General features: G+C 40.4%; 1 protein-coding gene across 2 annotated transcripts in view; it reads right to left on the bottom strand.

Moving 5' to 3' along the window:
• Positions 1-17393, bottom strand: part of nap1l1 (nucleosome assembly protein 1-like 1) — a 113308-nt gene that overhangs the window by 45058 nt on the left and 50857 nt on the right. For both annotated transcript variants that reach the window (XM_041216073.1, XM_041216074.1), the window contains exons 5-8: positions 11488-11629; positions 9589-9669; positions 7523-7651; positions 3263-3334 (exon numbers count right to left, since the gene is read on the bottom strand). In XM_041216073.1, the coding sequence (XP_041072007.1) occupies positions 3263-3334; positions 7523-7651; positions 9589-9669; positions 11488-11629 (424 nt within the window). The remainder of the gene's footprint in view (positions 1-3262; positions 3335-7522; positions 7652-9588; positions 9670-11487; positions 11630-17393) is intronic.

Here is a 17393-nt window from a genome sequence, read left to right as displayed (position 1 = left end):
ATTGCTTCATTGAAAAGGTTGTGAATCTTTGGAATTCTGTGCCCCGAGGGTTTTGGACGTTCCATTCTTGAATAAACTCAAGTCTGGGACAGCCAGATGTTTGGTGTCTAAGGGAACCAAGGGATATGGGGGACAGGCAGGAAAGTAGAGTTGAAGCCCAAGATCAGCCATGATCATATTGAATGGCAGAGCAAGCTCAAGAGGCCACATGGTCTACTCCATTATTTCATAGGGTGTGGGCATCACTGGCAAGGCCAGCATTTGTTGCCCATCCCTAATTGCCCTTGAATTGCATGGCTTGCTATGCCATTTCAGAAGGCAGTTAATAGTCAACCACATTGCTGGGAACAAAAACAGAAAATGCTGGAACATCTCAGTTTTTGCAGCATCTGTGGAAAGAGAAGCAGAGTTACCGTTGAGTCTGCACGACCCTTCTTCAGAGCTGATGAGAAGTGGAAATGTAATGAAATTTACACTATGGGGATTGGGGCAGGTGGAGCTGGATAGAAGGCCAGCGATAGGTGGGGACAAAGGAGGGATTGACTAAGATGTCATGAACTAAAGGGCAAAGGGAATGTTAATGGTAGTGGTTAGTGCTAAAAAAGGTGCTGATAGTGGCATAAAAGGTACAAAAGCAGTATGTGATAATAGCAGAACAGGGATAGCATTGTGCAAAAGAACATCATGGGACAAGTAACAGATGACCCTGTAGGGGATAGGGTGGGGGGTAAAAAAGGATAGAGAGTGAAAGGGGACCTTGGTTAAAGGAACCATTGCTGTGGATCTGGAATCACATGTAATGATAGCAGATGTCCTTCCCTGAAGGAAATTAATGAACCTGATGCGTTTAATGACAATTGATAGCTTCATGGTCACTATTACTGAAACTACCTTTATATTCCAGATTTATTAATTTAATGTAAATTCCACCACCACATTGAGATTTGAGCATGTTCCTAGGCCATTAGCCTGCGTCTCTGGATTACTAGTCCAGCTACATTACCACTACACCTGCTCAACTGCTCCTATTTGTCTTCTTGACCTTTTTGTGTTGTATTACTCTTGGATTCTATGAATTAGAGACTTGAATTCAGAGGGATCAAATGTTCTGTATCAATATATTGGGTTTTGTGCAAATCATTGAGTGCCCTGACTTCACAGATTTAGGAACTTTCCATAAACTTTAACCTGAAAAGTGTTCTAGTCCCAAGGGCAATTATAGTCAATCTAATGCTCCATACAATGACTCATGTGTCACTGTGGTCTGATGAATGGCCTGCAGAGAGCTTCTGGCCAGGTATCACTAGAAGTGAATGTGGAGGTTTACAGCCACTTTTTCTGAACAGCTTTCTAGGAAGAGTTAAATAGGTTTTGTTAAAAAAGATCAATGGTCTTCTGTTCTACATTGTCTGAGCACATCAATTAAAAATAAAAACAAAAAAACTGCGGATGCTGGAAATCCAAAACAAAAACAGAATTACCTGGAAAAACTCAGCAGGTCTGGCAGCATCGGCGGAGAAGAAAAGAGTTGACGTTTCGAGTCCTCATGACCCTTCGACAGAACTTGCGTTCGAGTCGGACTCGAACGCAAGTTCTGTCGAAGGGTCATGAGGACTCGAAACGTCAACTCTTTTCTTCTCCGCTGATGCTGCCAGACCTGCTGAGTTTTTCCAGGTAATTCTGTTTCAATTAAAAATAAGCTCTGGGCCTTTAAGCCTCAGTATCAAAGGTATGATTCATTCACTCCAAGACTGAGATAAGATGGCCATCGACTAAGAATTTTATTGAGCAAGAGATGTGAAAACCAAGGGTACATCCACCTTAAGGTAGAAAGCCAGCTTTCATGGACAGATCTTAGCCTGACATTCTGAAAACCAATAAATGAACAGAGACCAACATTAACGCACCAAGCAGTGTATGATTATTATGAAGAACATTTATGCCGCCCAAAATTGTTCTTACTTGTCATGCAGCATGTGGGAGGTATGATCAGTAAATTCACAGATGACAAAAATTGGTGGTGTTGTAGATAGTGAGGAGGAAAGCCTCAAATTACAGGACGATATAGATGGGCTGGTAAGATGGGCAGAGCAGTGGAAAATGGAATTTAATCCTGAGAAGTGAAAGGAGATGCATTTCGAGAGGACTAACAAGGCAAGGGAATACAATGAATGGTCGGATCCGAAGAAGTACAGAGGATCAGGTGGTGTACATGTCCATAGATCCCTAAAGGCAGCGGTACAGGTAGATAAGGTGGTTAAGGCAGCAAACGGGATTTTTTATTCCATGCCTTGGCTAATAAAGGCAAAAGCAGGGAGGTTATGTTGGAGCTGTATAAAATGCTACTTAGGCCTTAGTTGGAGTACTGTGTGCAGTCCTGGTCACCACACTATAGGAAGAATGTGACTGCAATTGAGAGGGTGCAGAGGAGATTCACCAGGGTGTTGCCTGGGCTGGAGAGTTTCAGCTATGAAGAGAGACTGGATAGGCTAGGATTGTTTTCCTTAGAGAAGAGAAGGCTGAGGGGAGCCTCATAGAGGTATATAAAATTATGAGGGGCAAAGATAGGGTAGATAGGAGGAAACTTTTCCCCTTAGCAGATGAGTCAATAACCGGGAGGACATAGATTTAAGGGGCAGGTTTAGAGAGGATTTGAGGAAAAATGTTTTCACCCAGAAGGTGGTTGGAATCTGGAACTCACTGCCTGAGGGGGTGGTATAGGCAGGAACCCTCAACATTTACGAAGTATTTAGATGAGCATTTGAAAGCCATAAGCATACAGGGCTACAAACCAAGTGCTAGAAAATAGAATTAGAATAGATAGGTGCTTAATGGCTGACATAGGCATGATGGGCAGAAGGGCCTGTTTCTGTGCTGTTTAATTCTATGACTATGTGCATTTATGACAGGGATCACTGGGTTACAGTCAAGAACAACCATACTGTAGCCTAGTTGAGATTATATACTGGAGATTTAGGAGTTTCCTGATCCATACAGCTCAGCTACCTCAGGTGATAAATTCAGGGGCCCCTTTCTCATTTCAAGGAGTGTACAACCCAGCAGGTCTCAGGCCCTGCAATTACTTTATTTACAACTGCATCTCAATTCTTTATCACAGGACATGAAGGACCAACAATAGAAAGACTTGCATTTAGATCACTCCTTTCACTACTAGACATCCCAAACCCTTTGCCAATGAAGCACAAATCAAGGCAAAATATTAAAAACCATGTTGTAATATATATCCTGAAGTAATTCTTACCATTGGCTGTCCAGGATCTGAAAATTTCACCTTCAAGTCTTTCAAATGCTTTAAGATAGGCTCATCATGCTCCTGTAAAAAAATCAAGATTTTAACGTTTATAGGTTCAGCGTCTAACTGAGAAGTAATCAGTTCACTAAACTAGTCAGGTTCTGCAACCCCACCCCCAAAACAAAAACTGAGAAACCACTTCAGCTCCCCCTGCGCACGCAATCCCAGCAACAAGGTCAATTCAAGACCAAATTAAAATACAAAATAAAAACAGAAAATGGCAACATCTGTGGAGAAAGAAACAGGAGTTAACTTTTAAGTCAAAGTTGACTTCTTCAGAACCCTTTTATATCAGGTTTCCAGCATCTGCAGCATTTTGCATTTAAAATTAAAATATAGATGGAAAATCCACAATATTGGCTCTTACTTGCTTTTAAATATATCTCACACACATGCAACCAAATTATGGACCACTGTTCACTATTCAATAACTTTTTGATAAGTTAACCAACTTAAGAGCAACAACCCAAGAATCTGCTGTCCTTTGCTGGTATAGCATCTGAATAGAGAAACACTAAATACTATACATGCATTATTCTGAAACTTGACACCTACAGTATATTTTATTCTCTTGCCTATCCATTCTGCATCTATGAAATAAAAAGGTGAGTGTTAGAAGCACAAGATTTAAAAAATAAGATAAAGAAAATGTTTTTAATGAAATAATAAGCTGAGATATTCACCCTACAGGAATATGACTGAAAGAGTTAGGTATTAAAGCCAAAAATCAGACCACAAATATGTTTCATAGGAACACAGGGGCAGGCTTTTTGGCCCTTCAAGCCTGCTCCACTATTCAATAAGGTCATGGTCTCAGCTCCACTTTCCTCACTGGCCCATAACCCTCGACTCCCTTGCCTAACAAAAATCTGTCTCTGTCTTGAATAAATTCAAACAGCCAGCCTCCACTACTTTCTGGGGAAGAGAATTTCACACATCAATGACCCTTTAGGAGAAAGTTTCTCCTCATCTCTGTCTTAAAAGTTTCTATGAAGTAATTTATTTCAGGCATTTCATATATCAGAGGCTTCATTCAACAGTTCATTGAATTATTTTCATTTTAATCCCACAACGTAAAACGAAAACCTTAACTCACACAAAATTATACTCAAAACATTTGACAAAAATATTTATTTTCACAATGAATTTACTATACTTGGTCTGACTCTAGTTTAACTGAATTTAATTTTTTTTTAAACTAAAACGATTACTAATCATTCTCTACTTCTTCACTCTCTCTCAAATTCCTCAGGACCAACATTCACATCTATTTCCTCCACGTTTGTGAATACTCAGAAGATTTCAATGTCAAAGACAACATCTGTACTATCACTCTGAAGGTAGTGTTGAACCTCATCATCAATGTCAGTGTGCCAGCACAGCCTTTGGTCGCCTGAAGAAGTGTGATTTTGAAGACCAGGACCTCAAACTTGGCACGTAGCTCAAGGTCTACAGAGTAGTGATACCCACCCTCCTGTATGGCTCAGATACATGGAGTATGTAGAGCAAGACACCCAAAACTCTGGAGAAGTACCACCAGTGCTGCCTCTAAAAGATCCTGCAAATCCATTGGCAGGATAGGCACCAATGTCAGTGTTCTCACTCAAGCCAACAACCCCAGCATTGAAGCATTGACTTGATCAGTTCTGCTGGGCAGGCCACATCGTCCGCATGCCTAACACGAGACTCCTGAAACAAGTGCTCTACTCGGAGCATCGACACAGCAAGCAAACCCCAGGAGGGCAGAGGAAACGCTTCATGGACACCCTCAAAGCCTCTGCGAAAAAAGTGCAACATCCCCACTGACATCTAGGAATCCCTGGCCTAAGATCACCCAAAGTGGAGGGGAAAGCAACTGGGAAAGAGTCAAACACCTCGAGTCTCATCGCCAAGGGCTAGAAGCCAAGCATTGACGGCAGAAGTTGTGTGGGGCAACACAGGTACCCCACCCACCCATTCCCCCTACCACCATCTGCCCGTGTGTGACAGACTGTAGGTCAAGCAATGGAGTCTTCAGTCACTGGAGAAATCATTTTTAGTGTTGAAGCAAGTCACCCCCGCCCCTAAGGGTCAGCCTAAGACGAACATCTCTACATTTCCAGCATTTGCTGAAACATTAAATACTTCAGGACAGACCATATTAGAAGTTCTTCCTTCTTGAGCCAAAACAAAGGTTTCTTGCTGATCCTACCTAGCTGTTATATTTCCTGATGTTTTCGAGAGTGTTTTGGTTTGGTCATTCCCACAAGGACAGTGGGTCAGGTGGCTCATTTAAGGGTGGCAATCGTATTTTTACCATTTGCACAACACACTTTCTCCCCACTTTCTTGCATCACAATAATCACATGCCTCTGATCTATTGCCAATATCATACTCTGGGTCTGACTCAATTATGAGGGTTATAGATGAAAGCTTCCTTCAGTAGACTTGATCTCTTACTTGCAGCACTGGTCCCTCCTGTCAGTCTGTCAACTTCTCACCTTTTTTGCTCTAGCCTCTTCATCTTCCCTTTCTGCAACTGCTACCTGTCGCTTTATCAATTTTATTTCCTTTGTGCTCTAGCCTCTTCATTTTCCCTGGCTCTGTGAGCCACCTGTCACTTTCCCTTACCAAGTAGTAACATAAAGTGTCTCTGGGCATAGCTTACATGGAACAGATAAAATGAGAAAAACAAATGAAATATAAGTCAGGGATTTATAATGCAAGTTTATCACAATCTTGAAATGAATGACTATAGTTGGTTAAAACATGTCTCCGTTACGGTGCAGGGACACAGTGTAGGTAAGACCATGGGATCCCCTACAAGGAGACCCAAAGCCCCCCTCGTGGGGGCTGTTAGATGTCAACTCCCTTACCTTGGGCTGAGGGGCAAGTCGTGTCATCCCACCAAGTTTGGTTGAATTTGGCCCAAGGACCTCAGAAGAGTTTGCCAACAGACATTTCACTTTTTTTTTTAAATATATAGATTTTTTGATGATCTCAGCTAATATTATTGAACAAGCCAGATCTCAGGGTGGAACCCAGCTTGATAGAATTCTAACTTTTAATTTTTGGATTAGATACGTGGAGAGTGGCTACTGAACAGTCACAGGAGTCAGCTGATGAACTTTTAACAAAAGAATAAAACATTAAACAAAAAATGAGCTATATTACAATACTCCTTCACCCACAACTATACCTTTACTGATATATACAGATTCATAAGGATAACACAAGTTACAAAAGCTATCTTATACTCTCATGTTCACAGTAAGCACATAGTCCACGTAAACCAATAGACGACCTGTGGTCAGGCCTACCATACTGAATCCATGTGACAGATGCCATCCCAAACAGATGCTATGGTCACTCATCAGCGCTTGTCACACCATGAGCCAACCAGTCTCACTGAACTCCATCTTTCACATAAGGGTTTCCAATCTCCACTTTCCAAGAACTTACTTTGAAATTTTCTCCCAAACGACTCTCTCGGACACCTTCCACAAGGGTCCACCCTCAGGTTTCCACCCCTCCTTCCGTTGTTCCACTCCCCTGGATCACCACATGCATTCAAGCTTCCTTCCACACACACTGAAATGCTCAGCAGTGCCAACAGAACACCACAAAGTTACAGACCTTTGGCTGTCCCCTTGGATCTCCTGGCTTCTCACAAGCCGTTTTTGCTTTAAGTCTGCTTCCTGCAACTTTCTTCTAAGATTGGGGCCTTCTTCTCAGCTCCTTACTCACTTCCGCAGAACAGGACTTTTTCCAAACTCCTGTTCTTCCTTTGACTAGAAGGTCTTCTTGGGACCCCTCCTTTCTGTCTCACTCCTTGGCTTTGGGGCCTTTCAGTTTTTCTGGGAAATCTGCCTTCTGCAGTTCCTTCTCCCAGTACCCAGCCTCTCTGGAATCCTGGCTTCAACTTTAGTTTGGGATTTGCTATCTGTCCCTTTGCTAAGCTACTTCCAACGGAACGGAAACTACTTTGCTGTCTCTGCAGGGCCTCCCATTGCTAGGCAACGGCAGTTTTTTTTTCAAACCTTCCCTTCAAGAGTCATAAAATCTCATTACAATGCAGGCATCTTTTTAAGTGAAACTAAACTCAATTTGCCCTTTCTTAACACACAAATACAGAAATATAAAAAACTTAAACTTAAAGATGTACCTTATTCCTAACACACAAATACACAACTTACTTAAACTATTTCCTAACAATTTACACATGCCAACCTGTATCATGTCACTGAGCAAATCAACATTCTTGAAGACTGTCAACCAAAATTCTGGAATTCCCTTTGGTTCTTCCTTTTCTTCATCTTTTTTCTCTTCCTCCACTTTAACCTTTTCTTTCATTTCATCCTGTAAAGAATGAAACAGTTAAATCAACCAAACAACAAAAGGACATTAAAACAAAACTTGCCCAGAGTCAGGTATTTCAACTGTACAAGCAAGCCAGTCTCTGGTTCAATCCCAAGTGAGTGGTCTCGAGAAGGATACAGAAAAACATAACTCAATTTTTCTCTTTTAATACAAAGAGAGGAAGGTGAAACAAAATCATGAGGAGGGAAAAATTAACTCAGTTCTTGTCTGAATCAAATTTTACTGACATTGACCTAGCACACACATGGATGAGATCAAATCTGATTGATAAAAGCCACTTGGGAAGTAATCCACCAATGCTCATCTCACACAGCCTGGTGTACCGCTCCATAATTACTCACTTCTATGGGGGTGGGGGGAGGGAACAATTACAAATGCCAGCATGACATTTACTGCCTACCCCTAATTGCCCTTGAGAAGGTCATACTTGAACCATTGCAAGTGAGTGGCTTTCTCAGCCATTTCGGAGGGCAATTAGGAGTGTGAACCACATTGACATACATACTTACATACATAGAGTAAGGACGGCAGGTTCTCTAAAGCCCTTTAGGGAAGAGAATCAGGTGGGTTTTTAATTGACAAACGACCACCATTACTGAGAGTTTTATTCCAGACTTAGAATAAACTGAATTCAAATTTCCCAGTTGCCCCAAAAACAAAGTGTTAGAAAAACTCAGCAGTTCTGGCAGCATCTATGGAGAGAAAAACACAATGTTGAGTACTCCTTCAGAACTAACCCAGTTGCCATGGTGAGATTGGAACTCATGTTCCGGATCATTAGCCCAAGCCTTTGGATTGCTAGTCCAGCAGCATAACCGCTATGGTACTATACCAGATAATGTACAGTGCCTCTGTGTCAAACTGGGCCTTCAAGGTGTCTGTGTCCCTAGAGAAACAGAGCATAAGAAACAGGAGCAGACATAGGCCAAACCATCCCTCGAGTGTGCTTCACCAATTAAAATTCATGGTTGATCCTCTACCTCAAGTCCACCTTCCCACACTGATATCCTCCGATTCGCTTAGTGACCAAAAATCTACCATGTTACGTTTTTGAATTTCACCATTTTGGTAGAAAAAAATCATCTTCCAGCAAACATGCTAGTGGGAGGCTCAAGGCCAGTTATAGGCTTCACATTTTTCAAAGTTGCCCAACAATGGAAGATACAAGATGGTCGCTGGTGAAGATCCAAAAGCAGGTGACCCAAACAGCTGATTTGGAATAGCTGAATGTGGTTTTGGCCCAATATACTCTATCAGATCAAGGTAAGGGGTCAGATGGAAGAGAAAGAATGAAGGAACTGGGAGAACAGGCTAATAAGTGGAACAAAAGCAGAAAACGCTGGAACTCTGAAATTAACAGGTCAATATGTATTCATTAAAGATACTGCATCCCTGGATATTCCCCTAATGGAGTGAGTATCTCACTCTCCATTACAATATCCCTTTTTCATTTAAAAAGTAAAGAATAAGTGTAAGGTTCTTCATTCAAATACCATTGAAAGTTATTTAAAATATTCAAAAATCCTACACTTTGACTGAGGCCACAAAGCAAATTGGAGAGTGATGCCACTCTGAAATAACATAGGTAGTTACTGAAAGAAACATCACATATCAATTGCAGTAAATTAATATTGTGGCCACCCTGGCTTGGAACTATATCGCTGTTCCTTCACTGTTACTGGGTCAAATCCTGGAACTCCCTTCCTAACAGCACTGTGGGTGGCTGACCACCCACCACCTTCCAACGGGTAATAAATGCTGGCCTAGCCAGTGATGCCACAAATGAATAACAAAAACATTCACAATAGTTAGCTTACACTATAGGCAGTTATGAGTGACAGAGCCCAGGTTAAATTCCAATACTGATCTTGCCATCTTCAAAAAAACTCTCAGCATCTAGACTCTAGGATACTTACTGATAACTCCTCCTCCTCATCTCCTTGCCATTTGCATTCATCCTCTGTGGGCTCAAAGATAGCATTGATAATATCACTCCTCTGAGGAAAAGACAGACATGTGTTATTTATTGGGAATTCCTTAATACAATTCCCTTTTCCAAGGGGACTATGAAGCTGAAACGCTGTACACTCAAGGTTGTTTGTTTTAAGTGATAAAGACAATACCTTGCAAATTATTTTCCAATCATTTAACAAGAGGGGACAAATTCTAACCAAGTCACTGGGATGACATTATTCAATGCTGTACTAATGAGGAGATAAAATTCCCTAACCAATTTAAAAGTCTTAAAGTATGATAGGCAAATAACTTGTCTGAGTTTTTTTTAAAAACATAGAAAAAGTTAGAGGTGCAGTTCTTGTCTTGGTCCACAAAAATTCTTTCAAACCCAAATACCAGTTGACTTCTCTTCACCCGAGAGATGATCCGACTACTTGTTTCCAAGCCCTTGGATGCATTGGCAAACCTTGCAAATGAGGTTTTTAGCCCATCCAATCATTGTAATGCAAAACTACAAATTTTTAAAAGCTTTATTTCCTAAGAATCATAGTTACAAATGTCTGCCAATTGTTCCAGCTGCTGGCCTGGTTATTTACAAGACCATGTAGGAAGGGGAAACCAAATGAAGCTTTCCAACTCTTAAGAAGCCTTAACAGATTTGAGAAAGGCTGGTCACATTCATGTATGACAAGGACAAATTGTCACACTTGTATGTTATTTGAGTTTTTTTTTGAGGCAAAAGCAATGTCCAATAAAAATGTACCATCAAATTGGTTTCAATTCACCTGTAGCTGTAATGTATCAAGTATGAAATGAAATGCACACATAGTGGAACTTCACTAATCTCTGCTCCATAATCAACTGACTTTACCATTCAGATAGTACCATATAAAGGTTTTGTAGAAATATGAATAAGGCTAGCTGTAACAGGCATAACTACACTTGAAGAAATTGGGGAGTCTTTCAGCAATAATTAATCTTACTCACCAAACATTTATGTATTTGGTTTTATCAGTTTTGCAAATAACTACCTCAGCAATTAAAGCAATATCAAAGGTATTTAAAACTGAATTGACTTATAAGTGTTGCTGTAGCTTAAGTGATACACCAGTGTCATGCTAGATTCATTACAAACTCAATATAGGTAACAAAATACTAAGAGTTTGTTTCAATGTATTTGGTCATGTTAATTTAAGTCTGACAAGGATAATCTCTAGGGGGAGAAGCCCTACTGAAGATTGTCAATATGCACAAAATCTTGAAATTAAACTGCAAGTCAACAATGATGAGAGGTTTTGAGTTCAGACACAGGCTTGATTATTTTATGCTGTTAATTGGCAGCTATTAGTAGGGATTCAAACTAAGCAATAACTTAAAACGTTTTCCTTAAAGCCAGAGATTTAAGCATCACTTTTAAAAAAGCCTTTTAATTTTCAGGATAGAAATATTCCCAAACACAGGATAAAAATCTATAATCCTATGATACGGAATTTTTGAAAATGCAGTAAAAGCTTTTAAAAAGGTATCAAAGGGAACTTGAGTATCCTTTGACCCAATGAGCACAGGATACCGGCTAGTTTAAAAAGCCACAAGTTATTGGACCTTCCGAAATAGCTGAACAGCAGAAATCAATCTTTACAGAGTGTATGAAATCAGCAAGGAGACAGCATGAAATATGCCTAAATCAAGTCAAAACTATTTCCTTCAGTTTCCCATAGTCAAGTTTCTTAAAATATTATTTCAGATCAGAAGATATTGCAGCAAATACTAGGTGCAAGAGCGGTTGGGAGTTGGAGACTCCAGTTTCCAAATGGCCTGTGCAAAATTCTTCAAACACAGGACCAAACATGGTATCTCACCTTGTCAAAAAGGGGTTGATAGAGAGCAGCATACTTTCGTTGCAATTCATGAACTTCTGCATAGAACTTAGCTTCTATATGAGCACATTTCACCTGGAGATTCTTCAAAGCATTTACACGCTTCTTCACAATTTTAGGCAGGCTGAAAACCAGAACAAATTCCAAGTTAACTTGATCGTAACGCTCAGCCAACATCAGCTTAACACAAATTTACCTCATTTCATCTTCCCCAATATTTTTTTTTAAAAGGAACACAAGCCGGAGTTGTATTCTCAATAGGTCCCAATACCCCAACTGAGATGCAATTTTATATTTCCAATCACCATGGCAGTTTCTTCTTCATTATTGCAGCCTGCAACACATTCAAGCCCATGGAATTGAGAGCAAGGACAAAATGAGGTGCAGGGTGGAACACAACCAGGATTTTCAGGACAACTTGGAGTTTAAAAGCAGGCCATCAGAACTTTGGCAATGGTATGCTGCATCCCACAAGTACAGGACGTGTGCAGGAGTGAGTCAAAACAGCACAGAAAGTGGCCAGTTGGCTCACTGAGTCCATATTGGCTGTCCACAGATCAATTCAGTCAGTCCCATTCCCCCACTCTATCCCCATGGCTTGCAAGTTTATTTCCAAGTGCCTGTTCAATTTCCTTTTAAAATCATCGATCTTTATTTCCACCAATCTCCAATTGGTGAATTTCAGATCATTACCACTCGCTACATAAGTTCTTCCTCACATCCTCATACCACAAAATTTTAACAGCACAGAAGGCCATTCAACCCATCGTGTCTGTACCAGCTCTCCAAATAGCATTATTACCTGGTGCCATTGCCCTGCCTTTTCCCTATACCCCTGCATATATATTTTACTCAGAACCTTAAATCTGTGTGCCCCCCTAGTCCTTCTACCATCAGCTAATGGGAACAGATTTTCTTTGACAACCTGTCATAATCTTGTGCACCTCTATCGAACCTTTCCTCGATCACCTTTGCTCAAAAAGGAGAACAACCCCAATTTGTAGCTAAAATCCACCATTCCCAGAACCATTTGGTAAATCTCTGCTGTCCCCTCTAAAGGACCCTCACTCCCTTCCTAAAGTATGTGGAAACAATAGTCCAGCTGGGGCCTAACCAAAGAAGTTCAGCATAACCTCCCTGCCTTTGTATTCAATACCTCGATTTAATGAACCCCAGGATCCCATATCCTTTACTAAATACTACTTGCAATCAATTGATGCTGTCTTAATATGTGAATTAGGAGTAGGCCAGTCACCCCTTGAGCCTGCTCCACCATTTTATAAATCATGGCTGATCTGAATGTAATCTCAACCCAACATTCCCGCCTACCCCCGATAACCTTTAACCCCCTTGTTAATCAAGGATCCATCTAGCTTAGCCTTAAAAATATTCAAAGACTCTGCTTCGCCACCTTTTGAGAAAGTTTCAAAGACTCTCAATCCTCAGAAAAAATTTCTCATCTGTTCTAAATAAGCAACCCCTTATTTTTAAACAGTGACCCCCCAGTTCTAGATTCTCCCACAAAAGGAAACATCCTCTCCACATCCACCCTGTCAAGTCCTCTCAGGATCATAAAGGTTTCAATTAAGTCTCCTCTTACTCTAAATTCCAGTAGATACAAGCCTAACCTGTCCATCTTTCCTCATAAGACAATCCACCCATTCCTGGTATTAGTCTAGCAAACTTTCTCTGAACTCCTAACACATTCACATCTTTTTTTTTTAAAAAAAAGGCTCCAGATGTGGTCTCACCAGTGCCCTGTACAACTGAAGCATAATCTCTCTACTTTTGTGATCAATTGCCCTCACAATGAATGATAACATTCCATTAGCTTTCCTAATTACCTGCTGTACCTGCATACTGACCTTGTGATTCTTGCACTAGGACATCCAGATCCCTCTGAATCTCAAAGATCTGCAATCTCTCACCATTTAGATAATAAGCTTCTTTTTTTATTCTTCCTGCCAAAATGAATGATTTCACATTTTCCCACATTATACTCCATTTGCCAGATCTTTGCCCCTCACTTAACCTGTCACTGTGTAGCCTCCTTACATCCTGTTCACATCTTTCCTACCTATCCTTGCCATCTGCAAATTTAGCAGCCGTTCCTTCATTCCCCTTATCCAAGTCATTTATATAAACTGCAAAAAGTTGAGGCCCCAGCACTGATTCCTGTGGCACACCACTCATCACATCCTGCCAACCAGAAAAAAAGACCCATTTATACCAATTCTGTTAGCTAGCCAATCATCTATCCATGCCAATGTTACCCCTTCCACCATGAGATTTTATTTTCTGCAATTACCTTTAATGTGGCACTTTATCAAATGCCTTCTGAAAATCTAAATACAGCAAATCCACCCATTATCCACAGCATGACTCCTTCAAAGAACTCCAACAGGTTCGTTAAACACGATTTCCCTTTTACAACACCATGTTGATTTTGCTTGATTGCCTTGAATTTTTCTAAGCACCCTGTCACAACATCTTTAATATTAGCTTCTAACATTTTCCCTATGACAGATGTTAGGCTAACTGTCCTGTAGTTTCTTGTTCTGTCTCCCTCCCTTTCTGAATAAGAGTTACGTTCGCTATTTTCCAATCTAATGGAACCTTCCCAGAATCTAGGGAATTTTGGAAAATTAAAACCAACTATCTCACTAGACACTTCCCTTTAAGACCTTAGGGTGAAGTCCATCCAGACCTGGGGATTTGTCAGCCCGCAGTCCAAACAATTTGCTCATTCCACTTCCCTGGTGATTGTAATTTTCCGAGTTCCTCCCTCCCTTCCCTTTCCTGATTTACAGCTATTTCCGGGAAGTTAGTTGTGTCTCTAGTGAAGGCCGTTAAATTCAGCCATCTCCCTGCTTCCCATTATCAATTCCTCAGATGTACTTTCTAGAACCAACACTCAATTTGTTAACTCTTTTTTATTTAAATATCTATAAAAACTCTTACTATCCATCTTTATATTACTAGCTAGCTTTCTCTAATTTTTCCCTCAATCTTTTTGTCATTCATTGCTGCTCTTAATATTCTTTCCAATCTTCTGACCTGCCACCCGTCTTTGCATAATTAAATGTTTTTTCTTTAAGTTTGATACTGTCTTTAACTTTAGTTAACCACAGATGGTGGGCCCTCCCCTTGGGATTTTTTCTTTCATTGGAATGTATATTGTGTATTTGGAAATATCACTTTAAACGTCTTTATCCTTTATCGACCTATCCCTTAACTCATTTGCCAGTTTACTTTAGCTAGCTCTGCTTTCACGCCCTCATAATTGCCCTTATTTAATATACTAGTCTTGGGCGCACTCGTTTCTCCCTCAAAATGAATGTAAAATTTATCAGATTATGATGGCTGCTACCTAGAGGTGCCTTCAGTAGGTGGTTATCAATTAATCCTATCTCGCTGCTCAATACCAGGTCCCGTATAGCCTACTCTCTGGTTGGCTCCAGAATGTGATCTAAGGTACTATCCCAACATTATGAATTTATCTACACTACCCTCGCCCATCTGATTTTTCAGTCTATATGTAGGGCAAGAACAAAAGAATTTCTAACTTTAGATTTGGCTCTTGATATTGTGAAAAAACAACAGTTTTATTTGAAATAAACTGTTCCATTGCACTGTCATTTCAGCTTTGTGGGACCTTCTGTACAGCTATCAAGCTAACCAAATCTCAAAGTACACGGCTAATAATCAGGAAGGTCTCTTTTTTAAAAGCTTTCACCATACAATAATCAGATGATGCTCTCCACAACATCAAGAGCCAAATCTCAAGCTAAAAATTCTTTTGTTCTTGTCCTAACAGAATGCCTTCAACGTGACACTCTTTCAAGGACCAGCAGCTTTTATAACCCTCTCCAAACTGCCATTCTTCAGTCACAATTATTTAAAGAAACATCTAACCCGTGAGGGTCAGAGAACAGAATTTATGTGACTAGAGGAACAATTGAGGTAAAAAGGAATGGGGCCAATTATGAGCCTAAAAGGGGATTTATATATGGAGGCAGTGGGTATAGCTGAGATACTAAATGAATACTTTGCATCTGTCTTTACTAAGTAAGTAGTAGTCATGGTGGAAGAGGTGGCAGTTGATGGGTTTAAAATAAGGCAGCGGTATTGTATAGGTTATCCGTAATTAAAGTTGATAAGTCACCAGGACCAGATGAGATTCATCTAAGGACATTGCGGGAAGCAAGGGTGGACATTGAAAAATTATGGTCAGCTGCTGTGCAATCCTCCTTAGATATAGCAGAGGTATCAGAGGACTAGAGAATTGCTATGTTATAACCTTGCTCAAAAAGGGTGCAAGGATAAGCCCAGCAACTACAGGCTAGTCATTTTAACCTCAGTGGTGGTGAAGTTTTTAAGAAATTATGATTTAGGACAAAATTGATAACTTGGGCAATTGCAGGTTAACTAAGGAAAGCCAGTATGGATTTAAGGACAAATCACGTTCAACTAACCTGCTTGAGATTTTTCATGAGGCAGCAAAGAGGGTAGGTGAGGATAATGCTGTCGGATGTGGTCTACATGGACTTCCAAATGGCATTTGATAATGTGCTGCACAAGATCTGAGCAGAGTTAGAGCTCATGGAATAAAAGGGACAGTAGCAAAATGGATACAAAAACTGGCTGTGACAGGAAACAAAGCAGTGGTGACTGGTTGTTTTTCAGACTGGAGGAAGATTTATAGTAGTGTTACCCAGGGGTTACTGTTGGACATTGGTCTTCCTGGTCATATTAATGACCTAAATCTTGCTGTACAGGACAATTTCAAAACTTGCATATGACATAAAACTTTGAAGTATTGTTAACCACGAGGAGGACAGCATTAGATGATAAAAGGATGTAGATAGCTTGGTGGAATGGGCAAACTAGTAGGTGAAATGTAACGCAGAGAAGCGTGAAGTGATTCATGTAGTATAGATGAAGTGGACCTGGATTTCCAAAACACATTTGATAAAGTGTCATACAAAAGACCGACAGGCAAGATAAGGGCTCATGAAATCTGGATTAATATAGTAGCACGAAGAGAGGATTGGTTAATAAGCAGGAAGCAAAGAATAGGTATAAATAGGGCATTTCAAGTTGGCAGGCTGCTACTACTGCAGTGCCACAAGGGTCAATACTGGGGCCTCAGCTATTTACAATCCACATTAATGACTTAGACTAAGAGATGGAATACAATGCATCTGTGATAAAAACAAAAAAACTGTGGATGCTGGAAATCCAAAACAAAAACAGAATTACCTGGAAAAACTCAGCAGGTCTGGCAGCATCGGCGGAGAAGAAAAGTGTTGACGTTTCGAGGCTTGAAACGTCAACTCTTTTCTTCCCCACCGATGCTGCCAGACCTGCTGAGTTTTTCCAGGTAATTCTGTTTTTGTTTTTTACAATGCATCTGTGTTTGCTGACAATACAAAGCTAGGTGGGAATGCAAGCAGTAAGGAAGACACAACCTGCCTTTACCTGTTTGCCACTTCCAAGTGAATGGGCAATAAGATGACATTTGGAGTATAAATGTGTGGAAGTGTGAGGTTATTCATTTGGGGAGTAAGAACAGAAAAACAATATTTTTATAAGGCATGAATCTTGTAAGCGTTGATGTTCAGAGAGACTTGGGTGTACTCAAAGAAGGAACACAAAAAGTTAACATGCAGGTAGAGCAAGCAATTAGGAAAGCAAATGGCCTGATGGGTGTTCTTGCAGGGGTTTTAGAGTACAGGAATAAAGGGGTCTTACTACAATTGTACAGGACTTTTGAGACCATACCTGGAGAATTGTGTGCAGTATCCATCTCCATATTTAAAGGAAACATACACTTTCACTGGAGGTGGTACAGCAAGGTTTGCTGGGTTGGTCCCTCAGATGAGGAG

This window comes from Carcharodon carcharias, chromosome 21 (assembly GCF_017639515.1).
Source record: "Carcharodon carcharias isolate sCarCar2 chromosome 21, sCarCar2.pri, whole genome shotgun sequence".
NCBI classification, from domain to species: Eukaryota; Metazoa; Chordata; class Chondrichthyes; order Lamniformes; family Lamnidae; genus Carcharodon; species Carcharodon carcharias.
Note: the sequence above shows the minus strand (reverse complement) of the source record. Positions and strands in the feature narration are given on the sequence as shown.